The sequence below is a fragment of the Choristoneura fumiferana genome, chromosome 13, assembly GCF_025370935.1.
Source record: "Choristoneura fumiferana chromosome 13, NRCan_CFum_1, whole genome shotgun sequence".
NCBI classification, from domain to species: Eukaryota; Metazoa; Arthropoda; class Insecta; order Lepidoptera; family Tortricidae; genus Choristoneura; species Choristoneura fumiferana.
Window position 1 is genome coordinate 1,305,957 of NC_133484.1, and position 19,581 is coordinate 1,325,537.

The 19,581-nt window shown below is 37.3% G+C and overlaps 3 protein-coding genes across 3 annotated transcripts in view; 2 read left to right on the top strand and 1 right to left on the bottom strand.

Moving 5' to 3' along the window:
* The window catches only part of LOC141434557 (neuropeptide SIFamide receptor-like), a 116,844-nt gene that overhangs the window by 23,332 nt on the left and 73,931 nt on the right, over positions 1-19,581 (bottom strand). The window lies entirely within an intron of this gene.
* LOC141434556 (uncharacterized) lies at positions 272-1,698 on the top strand. The gene is made up of 2 exons (XM_074096986.1): positions 272-367; positions 1,027-1,698. The coding sequence occupies exons 1-2, from the start codon at positions 299-301 to the stop codon at positions 1,624-1,626; spliced, it is 669 nt and encodes a 222-aa protein (XP_073953087.1). The 5' UTR covers positions 272-298; the 3' UTR covers positions 1,627-1,698.
* Positions 13,860-15,844, top strand: LOC141434318 (uncharacterized). The gene is made up of 2 exons (XM_074096727.1): positions 13,860-13,929; positions 15,393-15,844. The coding sequence occupies exons 1-2, from the start codon at positions 13,918-13,920 to the stop codon at positions 15,798-15,800; spliced, it is 420 nt and encodes a 139-aa protein (XP_073952828.1). The 5' UTR covers positions 13,860-13,917; the 3' UTR covers positions 15,801-15,844.

Consider the following 19,581-nt stretch of genomic DNA (forward strand, 5'->3'; position numbering starts at 1 on the left):
ATGAAATTAAGTGCAAATAATGTAACTCGAAATAGAATGAAAAAATGTAGTTCGATTCATTGAACTGCCGTCAAATATCAATTAGAATGTCAAATCTCGATGCGGTTAGCCAAAACGGACGTGTCATGTTCTATCAGTTGACATGTCAGTTTGACAGCTTTTTTTCTAGCCAAGGTTCACAAAAAACAAACACTTTTACTTGTGTCGCAATGTGTACGATTCGCGAAATTCAAGTACGTGGCCCAATAATTCATAAAAACTGGGGCATTCGGCGATTTTAAACGAGATATAAAAAGCTATGGTTGTTTTCAACTCATCAGTCTGTCGTGAGACATACAGTTGCAACAACGCAAAAATGAAATTCCTTGTAAGTATATGCAGATTGGATAAGTGTTACAATTAATAATTGTGGCATTACGGTTATAGCTACTAAGTTCGCATCAGCGGCTTTGCCATGGTGTTAAAATAAAAATAAGAGTTTGGAAAAAAAAAATTGCTGCTTCCAAATTTCAATGCGATGCGCTAAAAAAGGGAGAAATTCGACTGACAAGAGTCGATATTAACTATCTTTGGCAATTAAATAAAAGCTTAAAAAAATAATCCTGCGAAGTTTTGAGGAATATGGAAAACGTTCGATTGTTCTTCGCTGTCTCAATAGTTGTCACCTTTAATGTCATTTATTTCGTAATAGAGATGACTACAGGGTGTCATCTATTGGGTATTAGCATGTTGAGAATTCGGACGTCTACCTAATATTAAATCTTTAGCTCTAGCGGCTTATGCTGTGCGTCGTTAGAGTGTCTGTAAATCAAACATTTTCTGTTAGCTAAAAAATAAAATTGTTTCTGACGGATTACGATTAAAAATTAATTTTATAAATAATTGTCGCAAATTTATTCGAAACATCAGATTTTAGTTAAAATTAGATGATTAAAAGCATTTTTGCTTAACCCTTTACACGTTTTTAGTCACAACCTTAATTCAACGATGTCCTAAAATTACTTAATTGTTTTTTTCATTCTTCAGATCCTGTCCGCCATCTTGGCCTGCGCAGCCGCAGCCCCTTTGTACGTGGCTCACGAAGTCCATGTCCCTCTGTCATCTAAGACCACCATAACGAAGAGCAGCTTAACCGTTAACCATGGAGACCATATCGTCGCTAGCGTCCCAGTGGTCCATAGTGTACCCGTGGTCCATAGTGTACCAGTGGTTCATACCGCACCCGTACATATCCTACACGCTGAGCCAAAGAAAACTACTGTTACTAAGAGCGCTCTCTCCGTAAACCATGGTAGCACACATGTGATCCACACTGTACCAGTGGTACATAGCGCACCAGTGCATATCCTGCACGCTGAGCCAAAAAAGACCACAGTAACGAAAAGCAACCTCTCCATAAACCACGGCAGTACTCATCTAGTTCACTCAGTACCAGTTGTTCATAGTACTCCAGTATTTGTACACGCGCCAGTGAAGACTGTTGTGGCTCCAGTGGTGCACACAGAACCGATCCACGTGGTACACTCTGCACCAGTTGTGGGAAGAATCGGTGACACAGCGATCTCGCATCATAGCTCGACTGTCCACAAGACCGAGCCCATTTCTTTGATAGCTGTGCACCACTAACTTAGTTTATACAAATAACGGTTATACGGTTAATATTTTGTTACTGGTTATGAATTAAATCATTTTTATGAAGATCAGACTATTATTTATAACACATTGGCCTTTACCTGCTTGCATAACACATTCATCATCATCATAATCCCAACCCTAACGTCCTACTGTTGGCCTCCGCTCAGAATGGCATGGGCCGTAGTTCCCACACGGGCCTAGTGCTGCTTGGAAGCTTCAAACATATTTACCATTTTCTCCAGGTTTATGCAGGTGTTAAAATGACAAATTTTACACCATTTCTACGCTAGTCTATGCTACTACAGTCAGTTGCGTGGCATTAGATATTTCCGTGGTAAAGCCGAAAATAAGGTCGCTTACATATTTCATAAATTCTGTATGTCTCGTTGTCTATTTTGTAAATTATGGGCAAGCCGGTGCGAATAGGGTTCTATGGACGCTTCGCCACTGCTACAGATTATACACTAGTTTCAATCAAGAAATAACGTCAGATTTTGACGAAGATTTTTCAAATGAAAAATAAACATTGAAATGAAGTGAATTTTGGTGAAAAAAGTGATTAGACATGTAGTTAAAAGACACGAATTATAGATAAATGTGTTATGTATTCGATCCAGTGAATGTTTATACAAGAATTTTGATGAAATCGCTTTGTTTACACTTTTAATCAATTGGATAGGCATAATTTTTATTTACTTTTTTATGTAGTCTGTATTATGTCCCACTGCTGGGCAAAGGCCTCCCCTTTCCTTCGCCACTCTTCCCTGTCCTGGGCAAGCACCTGCCAATCGAGCTGAAAAGCGCTCAGGTCGTCCCGCCATCTCCTCTTAGGTCTGCCTCTATAGGCATAATTAATGTATACCAAATTATTTTGTCCAAATTATGTCCCGAAGGAAGATCAGTGCCATTTCCAAGGGGGCATTATGATGATTTGGGACCATTTAGTGACCGTGATACGTAATTTTTTTGTTGTCTTTTTCAACTTTGTGTAATAGTTTATTTGTTGTTTTGTTTGACTACCGGATGGCCAAGTGGTTAGAGAGTGACTATGAAGCTTGAGGTCCCGGGTTCGATTCCCGGCCGTGGCAGATATTTGTATGAATAATATGAATGTTTGTTCTCGGATCTTGGATGTTTAATATGTATTTATCTAATATAAGTACCTATGTAGCCGTGGCCTAGTAGGTACCCGCATAGTACAAGCTTTGCTTAGTTTGGGACTAGCTCAATTGGTGTCAAGTGTTCCATGAATAAGTATTTATATTTATCAGGAATAAAATGTTTTTTCTTTCCTTTTTTTTAGATCCGATCAATAAAAGTGGGAGGAATTCGACTAGTAAGATTTTATTCCAACGAACAGTATTGCAAGTTAAATAAATAAACCACTTAACCAACATAGTTTCTTCAACAAGCTCAACAAGAATATTCAACAAACTTCCCGTAGAAATATTAAAAGAAGAGAATTAAAACAAAAAACATTTTCTTTTTTAGTTGCGAAGGCTTATTATAATTTCAATGAAAGAGTATGTTAGGGACGCGGTAACCTAGTCTGTTACTTTTGGTTTGTGACATAATTTCAATTAGATATAGTATTATAATTATATCCATACTAAATATTATAAATGCGAAAGTGTGTTTGTTTGTTTGTGTGTGGCCGTCTTTCACGCCGTAACGGAGCGACAGATCGACGTGATTTTTGGCATAGAGATAGTTTATGGGCCCGAGAGTGACGTATGCTACTTTTTATCCCGGAAAAATGCACAGTTACCAAGGGAACAGCGCGCGATAACCGAATACCACGCGGGCGGAGCCGCGGGCAAAAGCTAGTGTAGATTTAAACTGTGGCTATTTGTAAGCCTTATGGCGCAACATAGTGTTAACTGAAAATTACCTGCCATTTATATCCACCTGTTTTCATATATTTGACAAATAAACGTATTTGAATTTGAATTAGACAAAGTTCATATATGTCGTAAAGAAGACGCAGCTATGGAGCGACTTGTGATCCAGGGGAAAGTCGAAGGCACTAGGCCACGAGGTAGATCGCCTATGAGATGGACAGACCAGGTCAAAGCAGCAATAGAGGGACCACTACACGCAAGCATAAGGAAGGCGGCTGTCAGGGAGGAATGTGGCGTATTGTTAAGCTTGCTACCAGCACCTAGAAAATGATGACCACGACCACTCTGTCAAGAGTGAAACGACGAAGAAGAAGAAGAGAAAGTTCAATATCTCAAAATCATTTTCTAATAAAACATTGCTAGGAGCCACAGCAAAACCTTTGACGTGCAAAAACCACATCGAAATCGGTCCAACTGTTTGAGAGCTACGACGCTATAATATCTACAGCTACAAACTTATAACACCCCCCCTATTTGCGTCGGCGGTTAAACAACAAGAAAATGCAAAGTTCCATTTCAACCACAGTTTTGCATTTCTAGAAAAGATTAAAGTAACTATTCCCTGTTAATTGACAAGACTTTGAGTTGAAGTAACAAAGTGTGAATGAACTTACAAAGCTGCTCAGTTCTAAGTTAGGGCTTGATCTGGCCCGAAGCGTCTAAGCACTCAATTCTAGACAAAAGGGAAAAACTGAGCATTGTAATTCGGTTTCTCGGAAACCAGCTGAAATCTAGCATAAATCGTTGTGCATTTATGCCAGCACTATGCTGAGCTGGGACCGCTTCGCAACGTGAATACCTTTAATACTTACTTTATACTTGTTTATTTTGTGTTGTATGTAATTTGCGAAGTGCGAATAAACGTTTCTATTCTATTCTATTCTATTTCTGAACTAGTAATTATTCCATTTTTAACCCACGACGCAAAAAGAGGGGTGTTATGAGTTTGACCGCTATGTGTGTCCGTGTCTTAAACGGGTGGACCGATTTGAATGCGGTTTTTTTTATTTGAAAGCAGGTTTTCTAGTGATGGCTCTTAGACATGTTTTATCAAAAGTTCAGCCCTTTTTGAGATATTGGACTTTGAAGTGACCATGTCGGAGGTTTCCAACTTTTAGTTGGTTAGGTTATTAGGGTTTCGTAGTTCAGAAGGAAAAATTGGAACCATGTAGGATCGCTTTATTGTCCGTCTGTCAAGAACCTTTTTGACCCCCGATGCAAAAAGAGGGGTTTTATAACTTTGACCGCTATGTGTGTCTGTGTGTGTGTGTGTGTGTGTGTGTGTCTGTTTGTCTGTCTATCAGTGGCATAGCGTCAGATATTTCCGTGGTAAAGCCGAAGTAAAGATCGCGCACATCCTTCATAAATATTTTGCGTCCTGTTGTCGTATTTTGTCAATACTGGGCAAGCCGGTGGGAATGGGGTACTATGGACCGTAGCTCTTAAACGGGTGAACCGATTTGAATGCGTTTTTTAATTGAAAGCAGGTTTTCTAGCAATGGTTCTTAGACATGTTTTATCTAAATCGGTTCAGCCGTTTTTGAGGTATTGAACTTTGAACAAAGTCGGGGTTTTCCAACTTTTTGTTGGTTTGGTTAGGTTATTCTTAGGAGAAATTAAGTTTTTTTTTTACATTACAAGAATTTTATCCCGTAGTTGCCTCTGACAAACATAAATCCATACTCATATTATAAATGCGAAAGTGTTTGTATGTTTGTCCGTCTTTCACGTCGAAACGGAGCGACAGATCGAAGTGATTTTTGGCATAGAGATAGTTTATGGACCAGAGAGTGAATATGCAACTTTTTATTCCGGAAAAATCCACAGTTCTCCAGGGAACAGCGCGCGTAAACCGAATCCCACGCGGGCGAAGATTTATAATAATATTTTTTTTTTTTTTTTATTCGACTGGATGGCAAACGAGCAAGTGGGTCTCCTGATGGTAAGAGATCACCACCGATATCTGCAACACCAGGGGTATTGCAGACGCGTTGCCAACCTAGAGGTCTAAGATGGGATACCTCACGTGCCAGTAATTTCACCGGTAATTTTTCATTTATGAAAAATAAAATTCGAATAATAATGATAAAAGAAAATAATAGTGTTAGGGGCTGTTTCACCATCCATTGATTAGTGTTAATTGAAGGTTAAATGTGATGCCGTCTCAGTCTATTCGAATAGAACAAATAGAGACGGCATCATACCTAACCGTCAGTTAACACTAATCAATGGATGGTGAAACAGCCCCTTAAAATTACATACTCATAGGCAGAAAGACTGGCAAGCTCATCGGTAATAGGTATGCCTCAATGTTGAACCTTCGTTAGTATCACGTAATTTAACGGAGGAACAGGCGTCAGTGGCAATTAGGAAACACGATATGTCGGTTTACAAAGCTTTTTACTGTAACTGAGTTATGTTACGGCACATTATCAGAATATAGGATAGCCTTTGTTGACGGGTATTTCAAATTAAACCGACAGAGTGACGCAACAGTGGATAAATGCAGGGAAAAATATTTTTTAACAGGGATTTAGCGTGAAGGAGTAAAAACACACACGTATAGATAAGGTCATAGATATCTTTACACTTTAGTACCTTGTCACTCTATGCCATCTGACAATTTTATACAAAAGCTCAAACATGAAGTGACAGCGACAAGGTTATAAAGTGTTAAGATATCTTTGACCTCGTCTGTGCAAATTTTCGTGTTTTTAATATTAGTAGAATTATAAGTATCGCATTGTCAAGCGATGTCATGTCACTGTAAATAAAATGGTTTTGTTATGATAATAACATTTTCTGTGAAAATGTTCCCCAGTGGAGGTTCTATAGAATTATGAAATTTGGGAAGAAGTCGGGTCAAACAAACGTAAAAGATAAAGTAAGTACTTAAGTAGCAAAGGAAAAATATAACTATAAAGTTTGTTATTACGCAGAAATACTATGAAACACAAACTTATTTTTGCTTCATTTGAAATAGTCTGAAACCTGGCTGAAGCATTTTATACAAAAAATAAAACTTGGAAAATCAAAACTGTGGAATGACTATAAAGTAATAACTAGACACAATACTCAGGAGCCATCAATTACCTTTGCACGAACTTTTTATTATTAGATTGTGAAAGTTTACAAAAAAAGAAGAATAGAATTTAAAATTAGCCTAAAATGTAGAGCACGTCTGGCTAAGTTAATTTAGTTTAGTTCCCAATTGGTTCAGTGATTGAATTTCAGATTTTTGTAAGCATTCAGACAGATTTGAATGAAGCTTTGAAATCTATTTACGATATTTATGATTCCGGGGATTACTTTAGTTCCATTCAACAAACGATAAAAATGTTGAACTTAGACTACTATAGCCTTTCCCGTAGTTACTTTTGCATTAATTAGATCTGACATTCAAATAAAATTCTGGGATATTGCAAATATTCCCGTGGGAATTCCCAAAAAGTATAACGTGTTCTTGATTAACGTTGTATAATGTAAAACTGTGAAAAATTACACGTTCCTAAATTAAGCGATCTCGCAGTAATACCAAAACAAAAACAAACAAAAAGATAATGAAGAAATGAACTGAAAATCAGCGCTGTAGTAGGGACGTATACTTACTGCAGCATAAAATGCTGAGTCAAGTCCTTTGTCGAAATCATCACATGTTTTCTTTTCTGTAAATTGTGTATTATTACAAGCTTTTATTTAGTTTCACCTGTACCGTTGTCTATCTGTCTGTCTGTCTGTATAGTATAGGCAAATCATGCAAGTAAAATTCGACCAACTTCCAGTAGATTGACGGAAATTTGGTATACTTATGTAAATCACGTGATAATACAATAGGTAATCTAGTAGTGACATCCTGGTCTAGATCGTCTCCGCAGGACGGAACTCTTCAACGGTTAATAGCGTCGACTTGAAATTTGGTATGCAAATGTAGTTTGGGTGACAATGCAAGAACAGTCAACAAAAAGTACAGTCAGCAAAAAAAGCTTGTATTAAAAATGAAATTTTTATGGTTAGGTTATTTTAAGTTGATGTCGAAATAAAGATATTATGTCTATGTCAAAAATCCAAAACAATCAAAAATCCAGATGTTTTCCCCTAGGGCTTTTTACATAGCTGACTTAAGTATTTGATATTAATTTCAGCTTTATACCCTCACCACCACCCACCATTGACCACCTTGACTGGGAAATGTTGGCGGAGAAACGCACAGATTGGCGCGGACGTGTATTGGAGGGTCGCAAGTATTGCGATGAGGCCTGGCTCAAGGCACTTGCTGACAAGAGACAGAAACGACACCAAGGCGGTTCTGCACCAACATCCGCAGACTTCTCTTGTCTGGCCTGTGGGCGAACATGTCGCTCTCGCATCGGTCTGGTCAGTCACCAAAGACGTTGTGCACAGGTGCCACGCCAAAATTCGTCTGGAACAGACGCGTAGGCCTGATGATGATACCATCAGGACGATAATTCGAGTTTTTTAAACGCCTCATTTATCTGGTCACATTTTTACGAATTGGCTGTAGATTTTGATATCGTTTTTAAGATTACGAGTATGTTTGTTTGTTTGTTTGTTTATACTCTTTATTGTACAAAAAGGAAAAACAAAAAGGTTACATAAATAAAAGTTGTGTTAAGTACAAAGGCGGACTTATCCCTGCAGGGATCTCTGCCAGTCAACCTTTGAGTGGTAGAGGAGCAATCCAAAAAACAAGGATCGACAAATAGAGCAAAACATTTGAATAAATGTATAATGTGTGAAATGTATGATGTGTGTGTATAAATGTGTAATGTATGTATGGTTAGAGTTCCTGTGTTTCTACCAGATAGCTAAAAAACTGTATCAGAATATTAAGCCATTTTTACAGAATAGTGTCCAGAAAATTGAGACGGTTGGAACGCACGAATAATCGCCCTTCTCGGGTTTCTGAGAAAAATGGTGTTGACGCACAGACAGGCCGATAGGCGGACAGCAAATTGATCCTATAAGGGTTCCGATTTTACCTCTTGAGGCACATCATCACCACCATATTGGCCGTAGGGCGTCCTCCATTGGACATCTAGATGCTTTGGTTGGAAGCGACTCATGTTCACCGTGACCTGCGGCTAAGCAGGACATCCGTCTATCTTGTTGGTGGACGTCCTACGTGCTTGTCGTTGGCTTTATTCGATCCCAACAGCCATCTGTTCTCTGTGCTACGAGTAAATATGACCTGCCATTTTGAGATACAAAATCTTAAAAATAAAACTTAACAGTTTGTCCTAGATAAACAAACGAAGTATTATACAATGTCTACGAGCTCTCGGTGTATTTTATCTCTTTCTGGTGGATTAATGTAACCCTTTTGACCTTTAACGATGAGTCAAAAGCATCTCGGCTGTGAACATCCTATGTATAAACCGATTTCCCTTTGAGCATGTCTTCAATATACATCCCTTTATAACTCGGGTTTTGCGCTTCTACTTCACGCACGTCTGTTTTGCGTTATTACATAGTTTACGTTACTATAAACAGTCAAGCAGACGCCGTAAATATGATTTAATGGATGAAGTGTGTGGAATGATTTGGGGTTCGTGTCACCGTCGTGTTGCTGAGTGAGCTTGGGACTGATTGACTGTGACGCTGTGTCAAAACGGCCAAAAAGTGTCGCTGATGCGCCGTCAGAGTTGCTGTGATCTAAAGACATTCCGTCTCCATTTTTAACCCCCGACGCGAAAAGTGGGGTGTTATAAGTTTGACCGCTATTTATGTCTGTCTGTGGCACCGTAGCTGTTAAACGAGTAGACCGATTTGAATACCTGCAAATTTTGTCAAATGTTACCAGTTTGTACCATTGATAGAAATAAGATACTGTAACTTTTGAGTTAAATACGTAGACTGCTAAAATTATTAAAAAACAGGGGTGTTATAAGTTTGACCGCCATGTGTTTCTGTATGTCTATGTGTCTGTGTGTCTGTCTATGGCACAGTAGTAAATCGGCTCAGCCGTTTTTGAGATATTGAGCTTTTAGCTAAAAAAGGCAGCACGTTTACGCGAGTACAATCTTGAGCAGCCATTAGTCAAAAAGTAGCACAACCAATAACAAGTTTGAAATGTTTTTGTCTGTCTCTCTGTGAATCCAATAACTCCACACTGAGTACATTATGCTTAGGAGAGACTCTCCTAACACTAATCCTACTAATATTATAAATGTGAAAGTTTGTGAGTGAGTGAGTATGTTTGTTACTTCTTCACGCTGAAACGGCTGGACGGATTTGGATGAAATTTGGCGAAAAGTTAGTTTATAACCTGGATTAAAACATAGGATACTTTTTATCCCGATATTCCCACGGGATAGATAAAATCTCGAAATAATAACCGCTGGGCTTAGAGTTATGAAATTTGGTAACGAGCTAGTACTATGTATATATTATTTCCTACAAAATTGTGTTTTTTTTTTCGATTAAAACATAGCAAAAGCATAGCTTCTTCGTTCAATGTTTCGCACAAAATGACGTATAATGTCTCCGATTAACTTCTTAATAATAAATAGTACCTAATGAATGAAGAGTGAGATAGATGCTCGGGCCCATTTAGAGTGCCGTATTGGATTACTCCTAAACAAGCCCTACTCTGCGCTAATAAGCCGGTAAAATTACCGTCTTCGTTTAAGTATAGTAATTATTACGCTTAATTGAGCAACAGAAGTTAATTTTGCTCTGTAATTTTACTAGGATTTTTTATTTACGCTATTAAATAAACTGAATTGTAGAATTCATTTTTAACAGTGTTCAAAAAATAGGTAGTTCTCAATTTGGCTGTGTATTTTTTGTTTGTAAAATTTTATTGTGAAACGATATTATCTTGTATGCATTAAAAATTTGGTGAGATTTAAAAAAAATGTCGTAGTCTTCATTGAAGTGGGTACTTATCGTAGGAGTATCCCTTGGATAAGTAGGTACTTACATCCCTGTAGAATTGAAACATTTGTAATCCATGTAATTTTAATTTTTTATCTACAGAACTAGCCGTTACCCGAGACATTTTCCGCGTAGAATTCGGTTATCGCTATACCGTGGGAACAATAACATTTTCCGGGATAAAAACCATCTCATGTCCTTCCCCGGGACTCAAACTATCTATATATACCGAATTTCATCCAAATCGGTACAGCGGTTTGAACGTGATAAAGTCCTAACAAACAAACAGACTTACAAACTTTCGCATTTATAATATTAGTAGGATTTGTAATTTACTTTGTTTTGGTAACTGTACATTTTGGTTCTGCTGAAAACTTTCTGTCGAGTTTCTTGCAACGCATTATTATTATAATTGGAAAAGTTGAAAAATCCCCGCCAGGTTTTCTAGCTTATAGGATTTTAGCTAAAAGCCATCTCGATTGATCTAGTTTTCGTTTAAAAAACGGACCATCCGTTAGAGAGTCTTGTTTCCTTAGACAACTACTCAGACACACTGACACGTCAAACTGTATATAGCACCTCTCCGTTTGCGTTGGGGGCTATAAAAAGTAACAAAAAAGAAAAAATAGCCCTTTGCGGCCTATTACAAAATAAAAATATATTTTTTATCGTAATTTTAAATAGGACCGCGTCTCAAGTAGAGTTCAAACAATAAATCTCAAGCACTAGCGCGCACGCGCCTTCTATATTCGAGTAGCGGTCACCGGGTAAGTTAGATCAGGAGCTAGTAAAAACGAAACTGCAATAAAAAAAATATCGTCGCTGTGCCTGACAAGTTCCATATGAGATATTAGGAAGGTTAAGGAAACAACAAAAAACGTTTTATTAAATACAAAAACTAAAACACTGCAAAATTATTAATGCAACTGTGGCGACACCCCTGCCACATATTGTGTGATCAGCATTTTAGCTAACCACGCGGGGCCCGCGGCCAACGGACGCCACTCGGTACACAACCAACGCGCCCCGACTCCCGCCTGGTTAGCCCGCCTTCTGAACTTTTCTATAACATACATGTGTGATATTAAAGAATATTAACTACCTATCTACTTTGTTCATCTCTTCCATCCCAGTACGCAACCCGAACTATAGACATTGCCAGTAAAAGGTAGTTAAACAACATTATAGATAATTATTCAAGATATTTAAAAATATAAATATTGACACAAATATTGCATTATATTTATATTTTACATATTCATGGTATAGATAAATGCGATGCCGTCTCTGTTGATTCGGACAAAACAAACAGAGACGGAATCACAGATGTCTGATACTTAAAATTCATCAATGAGTGGTGAAATAGGTAATAGTATTATCCAAACAAAAAATCATCATCATTCCAACCCGTATAACAGATTCGACACTTGCGTTTGAACATTTAAAATAAACTATTTAATTTCATTCAACTACCACTTTATTTGCCTGTCTACGAGTATATTATAATATAGTGACCTTTTGGATGCTGAGCTGGCCTTTTCGCTTGACCTGTGATTTCTCAAGCAGGGGAAATAAAAGAAAAATAGAAAAAGTAAGTCTCGTTTCATCACAATTTGAACCCATCAGGGTTAGAGGGCTACCTCCGATTCACATAAATCTAATGCTAAACCAATAAGCCACATGGTTGGAGTTGCAGAGCTATCGAAATTACCAATCTTATTGCGCGAGAAATCTAGAATTAAGAATGATACGTCAAAACCATTGACATTTATGTACCTTACGGCACTATACTGACTGTTTAGAACAAACCGCGCGGCGCATCAATCATCAATATTACTTTGACACAACCCCTGTCACGGACGTCAACAAACTATAGTGAAAAGTTCACAAAACCGCGCTGTGTTTTGATGTAAGAAACATGCAGTCTATACATAGATGTCGATGGTTAAAACTAGGTTGCCTGTTTTCTCCCGAAAGACCTCACATAAAATATTTCGTCGAAATCTTTAGATATAAATTTAATGACTATTTTTATACCTACTCGTAAAATTGTCTATTTCAGCCCCAGATAAATTAATCATTAATTAGTGAATATTTTTGCCACCATCTCCCTTTCAATAAGCTTGCGTCGTTGGCCTATTGTAAACAAAACGTAATGAAAGTTACATAAGAGAAATTATACTGAACTTGGCATCAACCTACATGCACCAAATGTCTACTTGGTCATGTATTTATTCATGGTTTTGAAGTATGCCCTGAGGCAACTCAAGATAGCGTAAGTGTGTAAAGGGATATTATGGATGCGGTAACATTTAAATTTGACCTTATCGTATGCGCGGAAAAAGAGTTTTTTATGAACAAAGAGATAATGATTCAAGGTGATATTTATGTGATATGCGGGCTAATACGATATAAATTCAAATACACCTACAGAAAAATCTTAATGAAAGATTAAGACGTTCATATTTTGAAGAAGTTCAATTTATTTCCTTCTTTTTTGATAGTTTGGTTTTTAATCTTCGTATTTTAACCATCGTAAGATATGAGAATTGTAAAGTAAATTATCACAAAAAATGAAAAATAAAGTATTTTCAATTATCGAACTGATACAGACTTAGAAGATAATCTCTTTAGTCGTTTCGTCAATACAATAGCTAAAAATTCATAACAAATAATACACATGACAGATAGATCATGGTTCCATCACTTAAATTCAAACTTTATAAGGCAACTCTTACTTAAAAAAAAACTTGTTGACTTTAATACTACCTAAAGAAGATAGAAACCACGGAGTTTCATTAATATAAAACGAAAATACCTAATAGGTAAATATATTTTTTATAACATCCTTTGTTTTAAAAAAAAATGTTTGTATAATTATGATCTTTATTGTACAAAAAGGAAATACAATAGGTTACAAAAAAAGTTAAATAAAAAGGCGGTCTTATCTCTAGACTCACAAAGCAAATACTTTTCATTCAATTAAATGTATTCAGGTAAAAACACAAACGTATTCGATTTAATTTTACCTGTGTAACTGAAGTGTCTTTAAAAATATGGCGCTGTCCATTGGAGGACAATTTTGCCAGTGTCTAAATAAAAATTCTAGAAAACGAAATATGAGACGTAATGGTGGATGAACGATGACAGCGCGAATTCTATTCCATTTTTATTATTATTCTTATCCATGTTTTTTTTCTTTCTTTATTTATTTTATTTTGACAAGTATTATAGCCTTATAAAAAAAACTTACCGTGTTTCAATATCAAAAAAATCATAATTCCACGGCCTCGTCCGGGGATCGAACCGCGGCGACTTGACTCGCGTGACCTCTCCAAAAGCTCGTAGCTCATAATTTATTCCGTTTTCAAGTACGCTGCCCAGTCATTGTGCGTTTGATTCATATAAATACCGCGGCACAATGCTAAAAGTTAGACAACTTCCAAAGTTCGTGTAGTACAGAGCTAAACAAAAAAAAAGCAAAATGCAGAAATTCGTAAGTGTTTTATCTTATTTTTTGGAGTGAATACGGACGTTGGGATATCTGAGTGTTACATTAATATTATCATTAACAAACAAAAAAAAAATGCAATTTAACTTGATATGAGTATATGGGAAATCTGAACGGAAATTCAAAAAATGTTGTTTGTGAATTAAAAGAACTTCCTTGCTCACCCGCGACCTTATGATAGTTAAGCTTATGCAAAATATGCGTGTTCATGCAGTTCTTCCACCTCCACGCTGTAAGAACACACACAAATCAGTCAGTCAGTGTAGTGTGGTGGTGGTGATAGATGGGTTTGTGTGATTTGTGTGTTCTTACAGTGTGGAGGTGGAGGAACTGCGTGGACACGCATATTTTGCATAAGCTTAATTATCATAAATCATAAGGTCGCGGGTGAGCAAGGAAATTATTTAAACTCATTGATATGGACCTCTGCAAAGTAACGCCTGATTATAAATATATTTAAAATAAATTATTTAAAAAAAAATGTGTAAAGCCGTGGTGGCCTAGTGGTTTGACCTATCGCCTCTCAAGCAGAGGGTCGTGGGTTCAAACCCCGGCTCGCACCTCTGAGTTTTTCGAAATTCATGTGCGGAATTACATTTGAAATTTACCATGAGCTTTGCGGTGAAGGAAAACATCGTGAGGAAAACTGCACAAACCTGCGAAGCGATTCAATGGTGCGTGCGAAGTTCCCAATCCGCACTGGGCCCGCGTGGGAACTATGACCCAAGCCCTCTTGTTCTGAGAGGAGGCCTGTGCCCAGCAGTGGGACGTATATAGGCTGGAATGATGGAATGATGATTTAAAATGTTGATTGTGTTAGTTAAAAATATATTGTCAGCGGAAAGAGGGCATAATATAAAAAAAACTTTAAAAATAACCGAAATTAAATGCGATTCACAGTTGCGCATAGAGCTACTTACATATAGATTTAATAGCCTTCAAAAACAAAACTTCGTACTTCGTAGTATTTCTATGAAAAGCAGAGTTATATTTTACGTGTTATAGTGATTCTCGGACTTTTTCTTTAACTTTTGTTTTGTTATGACTTGAGAGGCTTACTTTTTACTTATTATATTTTATTATATTTTGAGGAAAAATAAATGTAAATTACTTAAATGCAAACATTAACTTCCTTAAATCAAATAATGTCTTTGAATTCAAAAATTCAATACTGTATGCGCACTTAAAATAATAGTTCGAAATTTAAATGAACAATCAAAAAAAGATACAAAAGATACAAATAAGTACGTCAAAAAAAACGAATTCAAATATTTCTTTAATGCTTTTTTTTTTTTCAACTAACAGGGACTTAACATTAGGTTCATAAATGATAGTGTTCTACGATAAGTGATAACAAACTTAAAAAGTACGAGCTAATTGAGAACTTATCCTTCTTATTCTTTTTTCAAATCAACAAAATGGCCTCTAACCATAATAATTTCCTGCAGATCGCCTTCGCCGCTCTCCTGGCCTGCGCCGCCGCTGCCCCGGGCGTCCTCCTCGCCCACCATTCCCCAGTGGTCCACAGTGTGCACGCGGTCCCCGTCGTGGGCTCCCAAACGACCATCACCAAGAGCAGCCAGGTCGTCAACCACGGCAGCCCCGTCGTCCACGCCGTGCACACCCCGGTCGTCCACGCCGCCCCGGTCGTCCACTCGGCCCCCGTCGTCGCCGTCCACTCCGCCCCTGTTGTCCACGCCGTGCACACCCCCGTCGTTCACGCCGTGCACACCCCAGTGGTCCACGCGGCCCCAGTGGTCGTCAGGACCGTCCCGTCCGCGGTCGCTCACTCCAGCTCGGTCGTCCACCACGGACACGTCGTCAAGTCCGTTCCTCTGGTCGCTGTCCACCATTAAGTTATGTGAAGTTATATAGAATAAATTACTGACGTACCTCCTTATTTTTTCGTTTATTTTTTTCTTTTTACCAAGTTGTGTGAGATTGCCAACTAAATACCTATAAACTCCGAACTCCAGAACTGCGGTATTGAAACAAATGGAAACTGTCACACTATTTTTCCAAGAAAGTCTTGAAAGTCGTCATGGTAGTTTACTTAGAAGACTAAGATGTGTTACTATCACAAATACAATCGGTAGACAATACCAAGGTCTAGTTCACCGCACTCTGCTAGATCTGTGAGATGCCGTCTCCGTATATTAGACGAGATACTACAAGAGAATTACTATTCGTAGACGAGAAGGAAATAAGTTTAAAAAATATATTTTGAGCCTGTTTTGCTGACTTTTTGTGGACTGTACTTGAACTGACACCTAAACTACATGATCATATCAAGTTTCAGTCAGCGTTTCCACTAAAGATGTGCGAGGATGTACTGCGAAGAATGTGTTTTGCATGAACCAATAGGAACGCTTCATTTACCCATCCTCGCATAGCACAGCTCTAGTGGAAACAGTTGAGCGGAGCGAGGCGAGGTAAATGAAGCGTTCGTATTGGATCATGAAAAACATTACGATGTGGCCACTTCAACTTGCACATTTTTCTAGCTGAGTCGGTCTCGGTATTAATACCTATTATTACGTAATTAAGCCCTTTTTTGTAGTAAATTATCATCATCTTCCGTAAAAGCCTGTTCCAATGACCTTATCGATACTTCCCATATAGCGGGGTCAGACGCCTACGTGATTAAAAACTTGCCAATTTGTTCTTTGTGCCCTTCAGTAAGTACTAGTTTATTTTTTTTGTTTAATTAATTTTCAAGTAGACCAAACAAGACTCACTTACCTTTAGGTACATAATTGTTAGGTACTTAGGATATCGTGAGAGGTATTTGAAAAAAAAAACTTCAACGTAACATGTCATTGTGTGGGGTAAGCGCCACTGTCGTGAACGCACTAACCTATGAATGAATAATAATAAACAAGTTCTTGTTAAAAATTTCACCCAAACTATATACACAGTTGCATATCAAATTTCAAGTCGCTGCCATTAACCGTTGAAGAGTTCCGTCCTGTGGAGACAATCCTGGATGGATTACCAGGATGTCTCGGCCAGATTATTGTATTGTCATAAGTATACCAAATTTCAAGTCAATCTAACTACTGGAAGTTGGTCGAATTTAACTTGCCAAAATTTGATTACAGACAGACAGACAACGGGGCAGGTGAAACTAAATAAAAGCTTTGTAATATCATGATGGGACACTTGACACCAATAGACCTAGTCCCAAACTAAGCAAAACTTGTACTATGGATAGATATTAGACATGCAAGACCCGAGAACAAACATTCGCATTATTCATACAATTATCTGCCCCGGCCGGAAATTGAACCCGGGACTTCAAGCTTCGTAGTCAGGTTCTCTAACCACTTGGCCATCCGTTCGTCGGTATGAAAAATATCTTCCGAAACTGATCAGACTGTTCCTGATTTATAACCGTGAGTTGAACGAAACGAAGAAAGCTGATTTTTTCACAGTTGCTCTTAAGAAGTAACCAAGGAATAAGAAAGGATTTTTTACGCGAACGAAGTCGCGGGCAAAAGCTAGTTATAAAAATCTTAGTTCAGTTCTCACGGCTCGAAAATTCCTCTGACCAGGTTTCATACCTAGGAATGCCGCATCACCATATTCAAACTTCATATAATTTTACTAAGCACATTCAGACTCCACCTGATTAGGTGAACGTGATATAACTAGATCAACAAACATCGAGTAAAATTACGTGAACATAAAATGACAGTACACCTTGATTGACGCTAGAGAACTTAATATGATAGTTCGGGGAAAAGAAACAGATTCTAATTAGAAACAGAAGCTGTTGTTTGATACTCATCACAAAATAGTATTTTATGCAACTGTATCGTAATAGGGGTCCTTAAAACACGAGTGTTGGGTTTATAAAACGAGGCGTAGCCGAGTTTCGTTATAGGGTCACATGAGTGTTTTAAGGCCTAATTACGTACAGTTGCATACAATATTTTATCTATATCCATATTATATTAAATCCTCTATCATGTGTTCAAGAACCATTGAGAATGACCTGCATTAACGAGAACTAGGTAGGTATGTCTGCCCCACGAGCTGCGACGTGCTGCTGCTGATAAGAAAACTAGATGTTTTCGATACCGTAGGTACACACGTTACATTTTAAAAATATGTATCTGTATTAGTAACACGCAGTAATGCCTTAAAACCCCCTGTAAACTCTTGACATTATAATTTATTTACGCACATATAGTGTTGCGTAGTAATTTAGGTCCGCCCGGATTGCTACCACCATCTTGCTCGCTAATCCTGCCGTGAAGCAGCAGTGCTTGCAATGTTGTGTTTCGGCGCGAAGAGTAAGAAAAAAAAAAACACCAGCAAAAGATTATGTTAATTTTTTATTTTTGCAAAAAGATTTAATATTTTTATTTGTGCATTTAAATAAATTACGCAATATTATACACAAGTCACAATTAACCTCAATAATAACTGTCTGCCTACATTTCCAAAAGTCACATTTTCGAGCAATTTGTGAGAACAAAATGCACATAAAGCTTGTCATTAACTCCGTGATAAGATTAAGTGATAAAATGTGGGATTGCGATAAAGCATGACATGCACCGGAGTAATCGTATGATGACTGCAGTCCGGTTGCAGTTGATGCAATTTGCCGAGTGAAATAGGTTTAATCACTTTAAAAACAGTAGGTCATGTGCATTTTTGCACGTTTTTCCTGTGTACACATAGTAGCAAAATATAGATAGTATTTTTTATTATCATAAACAAACCCCATCTCTTCTTTGTAATGTCTAAACATATTTCTGATGTCTTTTTAATATTACTAAGCCTTACTGGAAAAGGTCCCTTTTTAGAAATAAATTTGCTTTCATTCATTTCTGGTCTCGTTATCTGTTAATTTTATGACTTTGTACAAAGAGAGTTATATCCACTCGAATCATTTAATTTACATCTTACATCCATTCATTTCGCCTAAGAAGTTTTTTGATTGATTAATTAGATAAACTCCTTATAAAATACGCATAGGTACTTCGTGTATTACACGAAAGCGTTGACAGTATAAAAAAATACATTGTAATTAAATGAGAACGGCCTACTCACAAAAAATATTTTTTCTTTTCTCCTATCTTTCAATTCTGCCAGCTTGACAAATGATCAACTTATTCACCATAAAACCGATTAAATAGCTTCATTCCGTTTAATAATAATCATCAATTAAACTCTCGGAATACAGATGAGGACCACATTTCATTTATGGCATATCGGGTCATGGCACATCTCGACGAGTTTTTGCGAGAAGCAATTCGTAAAGTTTAAAATGCCAGTGTGACATTATACTTAACTGACAAAGTTAGAGACGTTTTAATGTGATTATTTTTACCGACTGCAAAGAAGGAGTAGTGTGACTGTTAACTCAGTATTTTTCTATGAACCGGTAGGTGAAATTCTTGTTTTGTTCGGAATTATTATAGAATTCTTGTTTTGTTCGGAATTATTATAGAAATAATTTTGGCAAACTTACATTTGATTCTATTTAAATTTGAAGAAAACATATCGCAACTTAATAAGGTAAGGTTATGTGATTTTTCAACTTATCTATCTTATTTTAAATATCTTTTATTAAAAAATGCATTGGGAAATTTATATGTATTACATTGTACAGAAATCTTTGATTCA